At 38.7% G+C, this 18,331-nt stretch overlaps 1 protein-coding gene across 2 annotated transcripts in view; it reads left to right on the top strand.

Annotated features, from left to right (window-relative positions):
- The window catches only part of LOC120537198 (transmembrane protein 182-like), a 78,589-nt gene that overhangs the window by 7,815 nt on the left and 52,443 nt on the right, over positions 1-18,331 (top strand). For both annotated transcript variants that reach the window (XM_039765956.1, XM_039765955.1), the window contains exons 2-4: positions 3,308-3,440; positions 4,488-4,586; positions 13,876-14,013. In XM_039765956.1, coding sequence (XP_039621890.1) covers positions 3,308-3,440; positions 4,488-4,586; positions 13,876-14,013 — 370 coding nt within the window. The remainder of the gene's footprint in view (positions 1-3,307; positions 3,441-4,487; positions 4,587-13,875; positions 14,014-18,331) is intronic.

The following is an 18,331-nucleotide window of genomic DNA, read 5'->3' as shown; positions in this document are numbered from 1 at the left end:
AGATTTAAAAGAAAATGGTCTCATCTTTTTCAAAATAGTGTAAGGGTCTATTTAACTTTACATGATAGAAAAATTAGATAGATTTCCTGTTTAGCAAAGGCAAATCTTAGGCAAACTGTTAGATCTGGTGCAGGTTTATCTTTATGATAAGCAAGTAGAGATTCTTTCTACCTTAGTCCACATTACCCTTAAATTTTTGAAATAAACCAATAAGGCCGGGTACTGAACAACTAGCATTATCTATAGTTGGTAACTAAGGTTCATAATCATGTAAACACTGAAATGGACTTATCTCATGGACTGTACTTTTTAAAACATTAGTGGACAATTCTGTAAAATTATCTTTATATATAATACGCTATTGTGACTGTTTGTTTAAATCACCTGTAGCTTGCAAACCATTTGACCTATTGACCTGAAATTTGGTACACATACAGGTGCTGGTCATAAAATTAGAATATCATGACAAAGTTGATTTATTTCAGTAATTCCATTCAAAAAGTGAAACTTGTATATTAGATTCATTCATTACACACTGACTGATGTATTTCAAATGTTTATTTCTTTTAATTTTGATGATTATAACTGACAACTAATGAAAGTCCCAAATTCAGTATCTCAGAAAATTAGAATATCAATTAAGACCAATGCAAAAAAAGGATTTTTAGAAATGTTGGCCAACTGAAAGGTATGAACATGAAAAGTATGAGCATGTACAGCACTCAATATTTAGTTGGGGCTCCTTTGGCCTGGATTACTGCAGCAATGCGGTGTGGCATGGAGTCGATCAGTCTGTGGAACTGCTCAGGTGTTATGAGAGCCATGTTGCTCTGATAGTGGCCTTCAGCTTTTCTGAATTGTTGGGTCTGACATATTGCATCTTCCGCTTCACAATACCCCATAGATTTTCTATGGGGTTAAGGTCAGGCGAGTTTGCTGGCCAATCAAGAACAGGGATACCATGGTCCTTAAACCAGGTACTGGTAGCTTTGGCACTGTGTGCAGGTGCCAGGTCCTGTTGGAAAATGAAATCTGCATCTCCATAAAGTTTGTCAGCAGCAGGAAGCATGAAGTGCTCTAAAACTTCCTGGTGGATGGCTGTGTTGACCTTGGACCTCAGAAAACACAATGGACCATCACCAGCAGATGTCATGGCACCCCAAACCATCACTGACTGTGGAAACTTTACACTGGACCTCAAGCAAAGTGGATTCTGTGCCTCTACTCTCTTCCTCCAGACTCTAGGACCTTGATTTCCAAAGGAAATGCAAAATTTACTTTCATCAGAGAACATAACTTTGGACCACTCAGCAGCAGTCCAGTCCTTTTTGTCTTTAGCCCAGGCGAGACGCTTCTGACGCTGTCTCTTGTTCAAGAGTGGCTTGACACAAGGAATGCGACAGCTGAAACCCATGTCTTGCATACGTCTGTGCGTGGTGGTTCTTGAAGCACTGACTCCAGCTGCAGTCCACTCTTTGTGAATCTCCCCCTCCAGTTTTGAATGGGTTTTGTTTCACAATCCTCTCCAGGGTGCGGTTATCCCTATTGCTTGTACACTTTTTTCTACCACATCTTGTCCTTCCCTTCGCCTCTCTATTAATGTGCTTGGACACAGAGCTCTGTGAACAGCCAGCCTCTTTAGCAATGACCTTTTGTGCAAGGTGTCAATGGTCGTCTTTTGGACAACTGTCAAGTCAGCAGTCTTCCCCATGATTGTGTAGCCTACAGAACTAGACTGAGAGACCATTTAAAGGCTTTTGCAGGTGTTTTGAGTTAATTAGCTGATTAGAGTGTGGCACCAGGTGTCTTCAATATTGAACCTTTTCACAATATTCTAATTTTCGGAGATACTGAATTTGGGACTTTCATTAGTTGTCAGTTATAATCATCAAAATTAAAAGAAATAAACATTTGAAATACATCAGTCTGTGTGTAATGAATTAATCTAATATACAAGTTTCACTTTTTGAATGGAATTACTGAAATAAATCAACTTTGTCATGATATTCTAATTTTATGACCAGCACCTGTATACTATGTGACATCTGCATTCTGCTTTCGGAGTGATGATTGACCTCCAAGGTTATTCCTCTTCTATTTTATTTTATTGTAGAGTCAACTCTCGGCAGCGGCCAGCAGTGTGGCCTTGCTGTGCATGTGTATGGGCACCGTTCTCATCCCTACCACCGCCGTCACCTCTTCATATCTTAAATCATTCTTGAGGCAGATTGAAGTTTTAAGTGCCAGCTTAAGTGAGCAATTAAAGAAAACGTACTAAGTGATTGCAACAAAAACACTGACTTAATCAGTTTTAACACAAAAAGATGCCGACGAAAGAAGAGAAGAAGCGGGCCACTAGGGTGGAGAAAAGAAGAGCTGCTCAGGAAGAAGCAAGCGCATCAACCTCTGAGCAAACAAATGCTAAACGTACAGAGAAAGAGGATAAAAATTATGAATGATCAAGTCAAGTGTATTCACTGCACGTTATCGTGCATGGCGCCATTACTGGTATTATATATTTTCCAGTCATCTGTCTCTCAAAGTCAGCAATATTACACCTATAATGTGTCTGCTTTGTCCTGCTATCCCAGAATAATTCTGTCGGCCATCTTGTCAGTCCACCATGACTTTATTTTCAGTTGAATCCCTTTGAGGTATCGTTCACAATTCCAAGGCATATCAACACCAGTGGCCTATTGCTACTCTTCAGGAAGTTGGTTAATCTTTATCTTATAATCCCCTTTTAAACTTAACTTTTGTCCCCCTTATGCAGGTGCTTCCTTCACCCTTGGCACCCTGTCATCACCCTAGTAATCCTCACAATGTGCTGCACCGTATTCAACATTAATGTCCAGAGCATCTTCCCACTGTGTTTATATTTAACTGTTAATTCCAATGCCGGGAGGAGAATGCATAAACTGTGCATGTGAAGGCAGAAGCAGCCACAGCCAATGGCATCCTGGAAAATACTAAATTGCTCCCCATAACTTAGTATCAGTATGTGAAGCCAAACCAATGAATGTTATGATCTAGAAAGAAATGACTATTGTTACTCTTACCAAAGTTTCAAGTTTTGTAACTTGAACTGATGGCATTTAATGCTGAGCTCCTCGATGACACTCCTGTGGGAATGTTGTAAGGGGTGGACCCTGCTAGCTTGCTTTTAAATGACACATCACAGACCAAATGATATTTCTACTTGATCTTAGACAAATGGTAATGTGCTTTTGGATGCCAGAACAAACACTACTCTCGCTGTTTCAAATTCACATATTGACGGGTCTACATTTTGTCTTCTTTTTCTTAGATCCTGGTAAAGAAAACAACTTTAAAAGTCGTGCGTGACCTGACAGAAACCAATTTTCACCATGAGGGTTTCTTCTGGAGATGCTGGTTCCAAAGAAATGACTCCCAAGATAGCATATGGAACTTCCTCTTTAGTAAGTGTCTCTTTATATAATTTCATCAGAGGAGAATGTCAGTTTGTAAAATGTCTAAAAGAAAAGGCAACCACACAAGCTTTATGAAGGCCTCTCTTTCTTTTAACTTAAGGCCTGATTTTCAAACTCCCCTTTAATATCACAAGAACTTGAACCAGTGCTCATCCCAGTAGTATGGGGCATAAGGCAGGAAGCACCCTGTGTGACATTTACACATACGCACTATGTAAGTCCAGCGCTGACAGTCATCTCAGCACGCACATTTATGGGAAGTGGAACAAAACTAGGAGAACTCTAAGAAAAGCCTCAGATGCAGACCATAGCCTGTACACCATCAAGCCTCATTCTAAAATTTTAAAAGATTAAATATCTTAAAAGAATAACTTGGAAAAAATAAAATATACTTTTTCCAAGTGGTTAACCCCCCAAGATGTTATGATTAGTTTAACTGGTGACTTTTAATTCGCCCTGTATAAGTGTGAGTCTGGGTTGTGTGTGTGTGTGTGTGTGTGTTTTAGGATCCTCTGAAGGACTAGTGCCCTGTCCAGGGCAGGTTCCAGCTTTGTGCCCAGTGCTGCCAAGATAAACTCCATTACAATAAGCTGGACTGAGTTATGTATGGTATACATGAGGGCATCTGTTTCAAAACTCAATTATATTTTCACCTGAACTGTGAATAAAATTCTAGCGCTATAAGCTCAAATACAGTCAGTTTCTAAAATATTCTAAATTTCTGGACAATTTTTAAGATGAGAATTTATGTGCTCTGTCTGGTGACCATATGTCTGCCAGTTAGTTTAAGAGACACTTAGTGATTAATGAGTGGATAGAGGGACACAAAGACAGCAAAGGATTAAACCTGCTAGTTATGTTCTGGGAAATATTCAGAAATGAACAATCTGTCTTAAGATGGAGTTTACTATATTCTCAGTGCTCTGATGCCTGTTGAGTTAAAGGACCATTTCATTAACCTGGGAGACATGTTTTGTTTTATCTTGAAAGTACAGAGCGTGTCGTAACTCCATACTTTGTCTTTCACTTTTACAGCAAATCAAGCTTCCCATAAGTTCTGCATACATGGATACCTCTTCCCCTTGCCAGTTGCCATTGGGCCAGTCCCCCATCCTTCTTATGATGCCACCGCAGGTACGTAAATCTCAGCACAATTAAGTCCAACTGTAGTTGTCTATAAATCTACTTACATTGTGACTAAATGTCCAGCTATCAGCTATCTAGAACTCTGATGCTGTGCTTATTAATCGATTACAAAACAGAGAGCACCATACTTCATCTTGTGTGTATACATGTCTGTATGTTTTCTCTGGGTACCCCAGTTTACTCTGTCAATCCAATGCATGTGTTAGATTAACTGGTGGCTTAAAATTGGTTGACATGCATGACCTAATGAGATAGTGTACCCCATGATGAACTGACATCCCATTCAGAGCTGCATCTTAATGTGGCCAGGATAGACGTGAGCTCACTGTAACACCATAATAACTAAAACAAAGATTTGACGGATGGATGGAAAATGTATCAGATAGCATTTAGCATGACGGAGAAACCACAGAACACAACTGATGCTCCATTAATCATGCATTATGAACATGAAGGGTGGAAGTAGGTTAAGTCAGTTTCTTAAGAGAAAAGTAGGTGCAGTGGCTTAGATGATGTAATGGTAAGACTCAGTGTGAAGGAACAAGCTACCACTGACAGTGATCTCAGCCTTGCCCAATAGTCCACTATGTCATGAACTGAAGTTAGTCTCCACTGACCAGTCCAGACTACCAAAAATTCTGCAGGTTGCATGTACTTTCATTATAATGATAAAAAATATTTGACTGTTTCACTGTGGGCAGCAGTGTCGATGAACTAGTGAGCACTGCTTCTTCACAAGTTCAACATTCTGTTGTTGCCTTTGTGCTGTTGTAGGTTTCCTCTGGGTATTCTAGTCATTCTCCCAGATCTCCTAATGCTTGTAGTTCAAGTTATTGGTGGTGCTGATGTTGGCCTTGTGGACATGTGTACGAGTACGTCCTGCAGTGGACTGGTGCCCTGGGTACATCTTGTGCTTCATGCTAATGGTAAAGGCTCCAGCGCCCCACATGGCAGCATCAGCCAGGATATTTATTTCACTTTACTGTACTTTAATACATTTAATCATTCTCTGTGCGCCAATGGCACATCCCTGCTACTTTACCCCCTGTTTTTGCTTAGTGTCACCACAGGTGTTATTGGGAACACTCCTGCTGTAATTCTTGTATACGCACTAAATTTAAGGACTGTCATTTCTATTGGTTATTTGTGCATTTATATAGTGTATGTAAGCATTCATTTATCTGTACAGTACTGATTGTTTCTTTCCTTTCACGTCTTGTAAAGCACTTTAAGTTACACTTTTTATATGGAAATGTGCATAAAAATAAATGTAGTTGTTGTTGTTAGCTGATGTTTAAAGAGGCAATCTGTAGCTGACAAATTTCTTACTTTTTTTGCAGCTTTCAGATTCCTTATTTGTGTTGTTCTTTTGTGTGCTTTTAGTGAAAGTTACCTTTTTTGTTTTTCCTCCTCTTTGTTTATTTCTTAACATTTACCTTGCTTTTGTTTTATTCCCTTTTTAAATTTTTTGTTCTGAGTTTTTGTACATGGTGTTCTATGTTTTTATGTGCAAGTTAATATTCAGGCCGTTTCTAGCTTTGTGTACATTTGTTGATCATTTTGTAAGGTGTGCATGAGTTTCTTCTAGTAAGTTCATGCTTTCTAGAGTTATAACACTGGTCTGAGAACAAATATGTAAGGTGTTATTGTGGTGTTATGGGTCCACAGCTCGTTGAGTAAAGGCCATTTTAAATAAATAATCACCGCACCCGAGGCGGCTTCGTGAGGGGGGCGTTGTTGTAGCGGGCCGCGGGGCAGTCGGCGATGTGGGCGTTTTCTCACCGAGTGCACAGGTGAGGAACTGCCCACATCCGTGATTGCTCCCGTGGCTAATGCTACAGCTGTGATGGCCCCTCACGTTATTTAAAAGAAGCGCGAGTCGGTTATGGAGGGAGGAGTTTGGAAAGAACGAGATCAGGAAAGAGAAGAAAAGAAAAGAAAAGGAAAGGAAAGGAAATGAAATGAAATGAAATGAAATGAAAGGAGAGGAGAGGAAAGGAGAGAGGTTACAGGGAGCGAGGAAGCAGGCGGTGCAGGAGAGAGACGGACACGCAGAGCATGTGGTGAGCGCGCGTACGAGCGCTCGTGGGCAGCTGCGAGGAAGCTGGGTGTTAGGCCGACACCCAGGCGTTTGAGTTGATGTTGCTCCCGCTGAGCGACCATGTAGCAGGAGTGACCAGAGGAAAGCGACGATCCGCAGAAGGCCGCGGAAAGGCAGCGGTAGTCGTGAGGCTTGGTGGTGGAGTCCCCAATGTGTGCGTCCTGGCCATTGGTGGAAACTAAGTCTCGGGGACTGGGATGAGTGCCAGACCAAAGCCAGGGATCGGGAGGACTCCAGTCTCGTGTGTGTGTGTGTAGTAGAGGGCAGCTGCAGAGAACGTCTTGTCTGCTGCTAAGCCCAAACAGGATAAGCAGGTGAGACGCTACCAGAAAAGCACCGGACTTGTTGTTTTAAGAACTGCTTCCTAAAGAAGATTTTAACCTCTGGTTTTTAAGGATTGTGTTTTTCTATTGGTTTTAACCTCCACCTTTTATTGGATTATTTATTGAAGAAAGAACTGCACTTTATATGGAACACTGTTTTGTTTTTGATTGTTTCTTTTAAATAAAAGCACTATGCACTTTTTTTTAACCATCCCCTTGCTCAATTGTTTATTGTCTCCACTGACTAGCTCACTCGGTTTCATTATCAACGGTGTTGGGTTCAAGGGTTCCCAAACAGTAATGGGAGCGTGGAGTCAGAACCCACATCGTCACAGTTATTTATAGATTTAAGGGTGCTGAATCCAGATCTGGCAGTAGAATTTTCCCTATCACAGAGAGAGAGATTAAATTTTAAAATGAAAGAAAAAACACTATGTATAGAGAATAAGAGTAATTTATTTTTAAAATGTAACTATTTAGACATGAAACCTTATAAATTACACATATAGTTGTTTTGGATATAATTGTTATGTATAAAATTAGTCATTTGGTAGTTTCATGGTGGAATGACCAACAGATGTCTGCTAGCATTGACTTGCACTACAACGTCTTTAAGTGATGTCCTGGTGGACTCTCTCCTCAAGTTCATCAGAGACAGCTCCCATGTTCTTGGAGATGAAATCCAAATGAGAGTGTAGGAAATGGATTTTTAAAGACACTTTGCACCCAAGTAGGAAGACAGAAGTTCCTCAATTAGTTCCTTGCAGTATTCCATGCCCAAGCATTTTTTGTTTCAATAAAGGATTGGTTTGTAATCTTTTACTATGTGCTTACCTGTTACCTAGTCAAACTAACCAATGGATCAGCCTGACTTTGCATATTTCTGTAAAGACAGTCTAACCTAATCTAAAACCTTCCCACTTCTGGATGATACAAATGAACACTGCAGTATTAAATTAACCTTTATAACTTTGTAAATATAAATCACTGGCTTTTTTGAAGGAATAAAAAGACAGAAAAATGCTCATTGAGCGCAGAAAATGTGTAGCAAATACTTGATTTTGGGTTGTTTCACATTGAGAACAAGCAAGACTGAAATTGTTTCAGCTCAAAATATACTTCAACTAATATTATGAGCATGAAAAATACTTATGCTATAAAACAACCGTATTTATTTTTAAAAAAATCAATATTTTTGTCTAAAAAGTGTTTTTCATTGAATCTGATATCTAGTGGAAATGGGTTGAGGCAGAGAAATTCAAATTTGAGAAATGGACTCAGTACATCTAAATCTTTAAAGTACACTGATGTGTTTGCATGGGAGGATTTAGTTGCAGACCAGTGTAATGTGAATTTTAACTCTTCCTGTCACAACAAACAGGGTGCTAGTTGAAATCTGATCTCAACACTGCAGACTGAATTTAGCTGTTTAGACAATGTGCGACATGTATGCATGTATCCAGTGATGGATGGAAAGGTTAATGTATTTAGTGCTGAGTAGCTAATAGAAATAGAGTGCAGTGTTATGACACAGTGCAATAATATTACATGACTGTGTACATTGTGTTGTTTATTTAATTGACAAAATCAAAACGGTTTATAAAAAGGAAAACACAAATAAAATAACTGGCTGCCCTCTATGGGCTCCTGTTTACATCCTACCTACAAACACTTGAAAAGGGTTCAAAGGAAAGAACATTACAACAAAACAGTGTTGAGGCTCTAGGAGGAGATCCCTATGTATTTGGTGGAAAAAAAGTACAAACAAACAGGCACACAAGATTACAAAACAAATATAGTGAAGAGCACTCCAACTTCCAAAATGAGCAAAGACTTCTGTCTTCATGGTGGTTTATGCTGTCTGGCTGGAAGGAGAGAAGCCACTGGGAAGAAGTGGAACTGGATCAGTGGTCTTCTCTGGAATAAATCTCGAAATTGAAGGTAAAAAGGAACATACAGTCAGTAGCAGCATCCTCTCGATCTGGGGTTGAAGTGTTAAAGTCATTGGAGCCTTTAAGATGTCCACTATCCATGCTTTCATGATACACTATTCTAACCAAAGTGTTGACGATGCATTTGTCTCATCAGACTCATGATTTTCAGTTTTTGTGTCCCATATGAAAGATTCCATTTTAGGGGTCACTTCTAGAGGTAGTAATGAATCTACACCTTCAGTATATGCTATTTAACGCTGCCTTCTAGTGCACCATGGGGATATTCACACAATGTTCTTAAATGTCAAGGGCCCGTTGTGTTCCCATAGTTTAGGCCACACAGTAATGACTCATACAATGGACCTTATAATAATAATAATAATAATTTCCCATATAAAATCTGTGTGTTAATATGAACCCAGGTGATCTATCACATGTGTTAATAATAAACTTTAACATTTGCTGCAAGAAATTAAGCAACTAAACTATTAAGAGCAAAGCTCAAACACCAACAAGAGAGTCATTTCAAAGCACAGGGATTTCTCTGTGCCATTGTTCTAGTCCTGAATATGAAACTGCTTGCTTCTGCACAAACTGTTAATATCAACTGGGATACTGGTCGTCACAACAATTAATTCATTTCAAAGATTTGTATCTGTTAGTACAGTACACATCTAAACTTGCTTTTAATCATTTTAATTTGTGAAAAATACTGCTTGCAGATGTATGTGCTATCATATAATAATGCCATGAGCACAAAATGCTTGCAAAATTCTGAGTAACCTATAATAGTTAGAAATTAAGCAACTTTTGTAAACTGATTTTTATCAGTGGATTTCAGTTACTTCCAAATGAAAGATGTCTGGAATGTTGTAACAGCAGAATTAGTTAAATCTGTCTTGTAGCATAAAATGAAATTCAAATTCATGACAAAAGATGATAATCTGAATTACGTATCATTCTCAGAAAAATATCCTTGTAGGGAAAAAATGGAAGAAATCTTGGAATAGGCAATTCAGAGAGAGACCACTTTCCAGGTAGGTTGGATGTGCAATAGGTGTCAAAAAATGGTTTGCAAACAATACACATAACAGAACACAAGTAATCCTTTTCACAGAACTAGATGGTGGCCAATCTTGCCACCTCAGGAATACAATACAATATTACAATAATAATTGTCCAAACTATAAAGGAAAATGAAACAATCACACAGTAAGTACAGAAATATCACATATGAGGATACACATTTGTTCATAGTCGTGGAGACCTCAGTCAATAAGCTGCCTCCCCACTACTAGCCATTCCATAGCTGAGTCAGTACTGGGCTCGCCAATCTGACGAATCAGCAGCTCTACTCAAGGTATGCTAAACTGAAGTAGTGAGACTTCAGTCAGGATTTAAAAGCTGAGACTGAAGGGACAATTCTTATAGTAGCAGGCAGACCATTCCACGGTTTAGGGACCCAGTAACTAGCTCGACCTCCCACTATTATTTTATTAATCCTTGGAATCATAAGCAGCATATTTAGAAAACAACTTAATTTTAAGATGAAAAAAAAACATGTCTTGAATAGTTTTGTAATGTGCACTTTAAATAACATGCTATTAGCAAAGATAACGTCTAGATTGCGGGCTGATTCAGTGAAAAAACTGATGATTCCAACTGAGTTAAACAATGACAAAATATTGTTGTGATCAGCATCATTCCCTCCAAAAATGAACATTTCTGTTTCGTCTGTGTTCAGGGGCAAGTAGTTCTCATCCATCCGCTACTTTAACTCACTAACACATCTAATTAAGGACAACACCGGAGAAACATCATTTGGTCTAAAAGAAAGGTATAGGTGGGTGTCATATGGGTGTGAGTGAAAATTAACATTATGTTTTCTAATGATGGATCCCAGTGGAGAGCATGTAAGGTGAAAACAGTAAGGATCCCAGTACTGAGTCCTGCGGGACACCATATCTCATTTCTCTGCATAATTACGGAGTACTGTCAGCACATTTCTGTACGTACTGGAGTTGATTTGATAAATAATGACTAAACCAAGGACATTGCCTGTAAGCACACCTGTTGGCTATAGTAAAACAGAATGGTCAATAGTAACAAACACAGTGCTTAAGTTTAATTACCGTGCAATTTCCTTCATCTGAGGATATCAGAATGTCGTTTGCCACATGCGTTAGTGCCGTTTCTGTAGTACGACAGTGCAGAAGCCAGACAGGAATTTCTCAAATAAATTGTAATGTGTAAGGTGAGACTGAAGCTCATTGGCGACTACTTTTTCAAGTATTTTAGAGAGAATGGGTAAATTTGAAATGGGTCTATAATTATAGTACAGGTCAGTCTATGTCTTTTAGTAATGGTTTGATGACTGACACTTTGAGTGCATCAGGTACTGCGCCATGCAATAATGAGCTATTGATAATGTTTAGAATAGGTGCTGCAAGAATATCCATTGTGATTTTTACTAGTTTTGTTGGCACTCAATCTAGGGAACAAGTAATAGGTTTCATTTATTTTAGAAATTAAAGCTAAGACTTCCTGTTCTGTTACAGGATTAAAATTTCTAAAGTGTGGAATGCAAAGTGAGATAGGGTTTACCTAGCCGATGCTGAGATATGGGATCTTATTATTTTGATTTTCATATTAAAGAAGTTTATAAAGTCTGTACTGCTAATGTCAGTTGGTATTTTTTGCACTATACTTCTGAATTTCCATTTGTTAAATTAGATATTGTCCTAAACAGTACATGAGGATTATTTTTATTGTTATCTATTATTAGTTAGATTGCAAATGTTAGAGTTTGAATTCCATTTAAAAATGTGCATACTGTTTGTTATATTTTTGGTATATTTCTTGGTTAAAGTACTCAAACTTATTTAGTGAAGCTCAATCTCTAGGAAATGGCTATATGATGAAAACTTTAGAGAAGCTGTAGAGTTACAGGAGAACTAAGATGTTGGGTGAAAGGGCTATGTTAAAAATGTGTATAATGTGACATTATGAAGTGCATTTTCTGCTGCTTTTTAAAAGGGTGATATTTTATTACACAGTGTACCATCTTTTGCTTTGTTGGCAATCTAACTGTAGTAAAGAACAACACAGAGATGACGACGTGTTGGGGTCTCAGATGAGATAAAACTGAGTGTAGAAGAGATTTCTGTATTAAAACTTCACCAGTGAAGCATATTGCACTTTGATGCAACTACACAAGTCCAGCTTTCATCATTCGGAAGACAGGTAAAGAGTAGAAAGAAGCTTTTTGGTGTTTTGGCAAGAGTGGCAGGAGTCGGAGAGGTACATGAAGTCCAGTGGTGGTCAGTGCTTTTCCTGTGTTGTCCTGAGATGTGATTTCTCTGTTCCCATAGATTAGTACAGCTAGACATACCTACATGGACACACCCTTTGCACTGTGTATAGCAATTCCAAGTCAGTTCACAGTTTACATTTCATTGAATGCCCCATCATATGACTGAAAAGCCAGTGTAGTTAAAAGACTGAATATATGTTATATCCTTGCCTGTGCAACACCGCTTTTCATTCGCTCAGCCTATACTTAGAATTAAACAAAATAAAGCCCACAGGCTCTGATTTGACTGCAAATATAACAAGCTACTCTAGCATCTATTCTGGATATAAATTCTCCTGATTTTTTTTTCAGTGTGACCCTGCTCAGAATTAAAGGGTCTTGGCTACTAAAGCAGATGGATGTAAGAAACACTGATTTAAGTGTGAGCACTTTTACCTATATATTGAGAAACCCCCCCTTAATGACAAGCAGTGACTGATGCAGGTCGGTACATTCAGTGGTGTGATGTCTTTGCTTTAATTACAGAACATCCAGAGGCCCACATGCTACAAGCATGATTCATTAGCAGGTGTCTGAAACTGAGTCTTGTGCACATGTGCTTCATCCTAAAAGACAAAGATGAAGGCAGACCATGCAGAAAAACATGGTGAGAATAGAACTTTTAAGAGCTTGCTGTAGTGCACCTGCTATTCGCTTATACTTGTGTAATGCAAAGAAACCCGTTGTTAAGGTCTTGCTGCATTAACGTAAGTGAATAATACATGCAGTATATTGGTAACCCCTACTTTAAAGTAATATGGGACTCTTTATGTCTTACCAACACCAAAAAATGTTTGATAAAGCCTTGTAACTTAGCTGTGTGACGGACACCCAGGACCCACACCTGGCCGGGATGCCCCTTTGGCACTGAATCCGGGGGAGCAGCCATGGGAGGCTTATTTCTTCCTCTGGAACACGGGAGCCCCCTGGGTTGCATTGAGGCCACAATTCAGGAACACCGGAGCTCATCCCTGTTGGGCTCCATGGTCACCGCCAGGGGGAGCTACATGGCTTCCTGAGCCGGTGTGCGCTGTAATGCAGCCACACCAGGAAGTGCAGCCTGAATTAGGTTAATTATCACCTGGAGCGCTTCTGGGTGGGCTGTAAGAGGAGCCACTACTTGAAGCGGCAGAGTCAGGAAGAGGAGGAGGATGACGACGACAAAGCTGCCTGAAAGGAGTGGAGGAAGAAGAAGAAGAGTGTTGGTGTTTTTCTTTTGTTTGTTTTGGGGACTGTGTAGGGCCTGTGGGACATGGGGAAGATGTGCCTCACGGCTGAAGAAAATAAAATCTTTTTGTTTCATTTTTACGTGCCTCCGTTGTCAGTCTGTGTCGGGTCGATGCCAACAAAGCGCTTTTGCCACAGCTGTAATTGTCTCGTAGATGTGACTATTGGAGGTTGCATTCATTATAAAGTGTTATACAAATATTTTCTTTTACTTGGAAAACACTTACTACAGCAAGTAGGAGGAAATGTAGTAAAGGATTAACATGTTCTGTTTTGCTAAACGTCATGCTTTGTTAATTATTGGATGCACATAACTGACTGTTTATCTTTTTTTTTTTAGTGTTTCGTGGATTCTGGACAGCATTTATTGTCCTGGCTATCACCGTCAGCTTAGTTGGTGGATTCTTCCTAGTCTGTGCCGTGCCCTTCGGAAGTGCTAAACTTTATCGATGGGGTGGTGTTTCCCTACTTACAGCTGGTAAGTGCCTCATTACCCCAGAATATAAAGCTTGCAGGACCAGGTAACTAAGAATTTCTTTGATAACTGTAGTCACTTTTTACTTGATATGTGCCATTCTATGTTAAATAGCATCCATAATCAAAAGCCATTTTACGATACATATTAGTGCATTTGGCAATCTCGCTGCTTATTTACAATGGACAGTGTGGAAGAAACAGACAGAGAACAATAAAGATTTAGGGGTTTCACCTCATATAATCTCTGCGGTGGGCTGGCGCCCTGCCTGGGGTTTGTTTCCTGCCTTGCGCCCCAGCAGACCTCCGTGACCCTGTAGTTAGGATATAGCAGGTTGGATAATGGATGGATGGATGGACCTCATATAATCTCTCCAACTATCAAACAAACGAGAAAACGAGTAGCACAAATGACGGAGCCAAAAACAATGACTTAATAGAAGAGTGAAGGCTTGGGTTTTATAGGTGGAGGACAGGAAGGGGTGGGATCTCAGGTGGAAATGAGGTCTGTAGGAATAGAAGTGGGTGGAGTCTTAACTGGGCCTTCCTTCTGGTGGTCTGTGGAAGAGGGAGAAAGGCGTTCATACCATTCATCAGCCCTTGGCTCTGCATCTTACCCCCAGTTAAGCCTTTAGACTGCCTCCCATGTGCATGTGTGTGACAACAGAAATGTTCTCAAATACATTCTGAAGAGATCCCATGGGTAACATTTGCACAAATACTGGAAAGTTTTACATCACATGGAAAATCGTGGATAGGTGGAGATAGTAGTGCTTTGGGGACTTTCAAATTCTGACTTCACAGTATTTTACAAAAAAAATGCTTCAAATAGAAACACCAATCTGGGCTGAATGGCTAGTTCTCATCAGTCTCTTATTGTATTATAATGAATCTCAAAATGACTGACTCTAGGCTATGCAGAAAAGTTGTGCTGCAATGGCCAAGTGGAACAGTGTAGCAAAGACAAAATTCTAGTCTCATGAACTGAAAGAATGGTGTCATTTAATCTGAGTTATTTAAGAAATAAATTTGAATTCAAAGAAATGGGAAAAAATAAGTAAAGGAACATATTAAAAATATCTGTCTAATGTTATACAGAGACTTTAACAGAGTGTGCCTTCCTTTGATGTAATGTGCTCATGGTAATTACTGTGCACTGTTTTTATAATGCTATAATTAACAGCTCTAAACACAATTTCTGTGCAAGTACGACACAAATTAGCATTTGGCAAACAAGCTGAGCACATTAGCACAGCAGTACAAGTCCATTCTCTTTAAAGCTCACTGAGGCCTACTCACGAAATTATTCCAGGCAATTGTGTCTACGGTGTTTCTGGGAGACACAACAGGTCATTAAAACATTGGGGATGGTGGGTCAAAATTCTGCTTTAATTCACACATTTTCTACAGTTTATTATAATAAATAATACGAGCAATATTTTACATTTTTTGTGGATTTCAAAATTGTCACGTTTATACAATCCTTAAGAATCACAGAGCTGTGTGGCTTATTTGACATTTAGAAAGTTTACAAAGAATATCAAATACCAAATTATTAATGATTTTATTATGATGAGTAAAAACAATAGCAGTAAGCATTATTCTGACTGTATATCTAGAGTGTTGCAGTGGGTAGAGTTTCATCCTGACACGGCTTACACTCTGGTTCATTTCCAAAATGGATTGCCTTCTGTGCAAAGCATGCATGTCGCCTCATTGTCCATATGGGTTTTGTCAAGAGAATTCCGTTTCTGATTACCATCCACTGACATGGCTCTAAACTGGGCATTACGTGTTCTCTAAAACTGCAAGTCTGATGTTCAGTTCTAGGCTGGTTCTAATCATACCTTCTTACTGCTCAAACACATGTTGGCAGTGCTGAGCAGAATTTAAAAATGGGTGCACAGATAGTTTTTTTTTTTTTAAATTAGTACTGTAATCTTTCTTTCATCTTATTTACATTTTATGTTGTTTTTTTCCTTATCCTTGTACTGATGTCATTCAGTGTTATCGTCACATTAATGCCATTCCATTGTAGGGCTGCCAGGATGCTATACTAATTTAGAAAAAATGGTTGCAGATACTTCAAATCTGAAGTTTAAATAAAAAATCAAGGAAAGAATCATGCTTGTTAAGGAATTAGAAGTGTAGCTTTAGAATTCCAGCTTCCCAACTGCTTTCTTGACCACTGTTTGGCTGTAAGTAAATGTCTGCTTATCTGAAGGTTTTATTTCTGTTTTTGTGAATTATAACCCCTGCCACTTGAAATGGAAAGCCATCAACAACATGTTTTAAGAAAGACTACCTCTTGTCAAAGAATGAAAAGTTTATCTTAATAATCTTAGTTTTACTTTCCTGTTTTTATTTTTACCACAAAACACTTAGCCTAATCAATCCACCCATGCTTGTCTTAAGGTTTTGGTTTTATGATTATAACTTTTGGCTTTGTTTTTTGCGTGTCAATTACGCATATTAAAAATAAAGACTTTCTCATTGATCACATCTATCTGTCGTGGAAGGAAGAATGAACACTAGTTCAAATTTTTAGGGAATCAACCTGGTAATCCCCATTTACGTAACAAAATCAAAGTGATTAAGTTAGAAAAATAAATGCACAGCCACTGCAGTTAACAAATAAAAGGCTCTGCTACACTTTTTCTTTCTTTCTTTCACATCTGAGTCCAAATGAAATACACCAACTTCTGTTAGGCCGCTTATTATATTCATCCAAGATCGGAAGGGGTGGGGATTGAGAGGATCGTGGGGTGTAGTCAAGCATCCCCTGACTGCAGCGCGTCAGAGCTGTGGACGGAAACGCAAGGTAATTACTGACAGTGACCCCGCTCTGCCCGTGGTGGTAGTGTGTAAAATGACAGACCCTTCAAGGTGCCGTCTATGTGCAAGTGTGTGGCACTATCTATCTATCTATCTATCTATCTATCTATCTATCTATCTATCTATCTATCTATCTATCTATCTATCTATCTATCTATCTATCTGTATATTTATTTCCACAAAGTAGATTTACAGAAATTAATTCTGTGTTCTTGCTTTTGTTTTTATTTTCTTCTTAGCAACCATTTCTGAATGTTATGCTCATTATTATATTGTATTTAGACAGATAGATAGAAATGTGCTGGTCCCCATTGAGATCTATATTTAAAAAAAAATATATATATACTTTATTAATCCAGAAGGAAATTACTTGGTTTTTCGCATACCCCTTGGGGTCAGAGCGCAGGGTCAGCCATTGTATAGCCCCCCTGGAACAACTGAAGGTTAAGGGCCTTGCTCAAGGGCCCAGCAGAGTAGCATCTCTTTTGGCAGTGACGGCGATTCAAACTGGCAACCTTCGGGATACCAGCCTAATTCTGGTTAAGAATCATCTTTATCATTATAATGACAATGTTATGTGATGCCATTTTAGAGTTTTGTCTTCACAGACACCTCCATTTTGTATTTGTTTTTCAGGGTTGCAGCCATATTGTTTTTTGTTGTTATGCCTGGTGCCGGTTACAAAACACACAATACAAAATACATATTTTGTCATCATGGCCCACCTATGTAAGTTAGCATTGTGCTAGGCAGAATTATCGTATCTTTGGGATATTCAAAATAATTCATAGTGCTTTTGCTAATTAGTTTTGGTTAGGGTTATACATTCTGCTAATCTGGTTTTCACTTTATGACTAAGTCTTTGATATGCAGGTCTAATATTGGTTTGGACAATCATAGATTTTGTCTCTTCCCGTATTTTTAATCTTAATCTGTTCTGCTGGAAATGATTTTGGCTTTTCCCTTTTGACCATTCCATCTTCTGGTCTTTTTTCTACTCCATTTACACACTGAAGACACCAAGGTCTCAAAGGTGTTTCACTACACTCCGATACAATTATAAAAATACAAACATTGAAATGAGTAACCTAAAAAAATGGAAAAAGAAAGGTAATGGCAATGGGATGACCCCCTTAAAGAGAAATATCTTTACCTGCTTTGAAATGGACCTGTCAGTCTCAATGGTGTCATATTCTTTGGGTTCTGTGATATATATGACTCCAATACAGTTGAGCGTAACACAGAAAAGAGTTATTTAATGAAAACGTTACTGATTAAATTAAAAAAAGTGCCTCACTTACAGGTCAGCCATATATTTACTCCTGTTCCTTAATTCTCTTGGGAGCATATTCACAATTTACAATAAGTAAACATAAACTGTAATATAAGGGAGTGTTTGGAAATTACTTATCTTGACAAATGGCTAACAGCATTTCTTAGGTTATCTATCTATCTATCTATCTATCTATCTATCTATCTATCTATCT

Source organism: Polypterus senegalus, chromosome 10 (assembly GCF_016835505.1).
Source record: "Polypterus senegalus isolate Bchr_013 chromosome 10, ASM1683550v1, whole genome shotgun sequence".
Classification (NCBI taxonomy): Eukaryota; Metazoa; Chordata; class Cladistia; order Polypteriformes; family Polypteridae; genus Polypterus; species Polypterus senegalus.
Note: the sequence above shows the minus strand (reverse complement) of the source record. Positions and strands in the feature narration are given on the sequence as shown.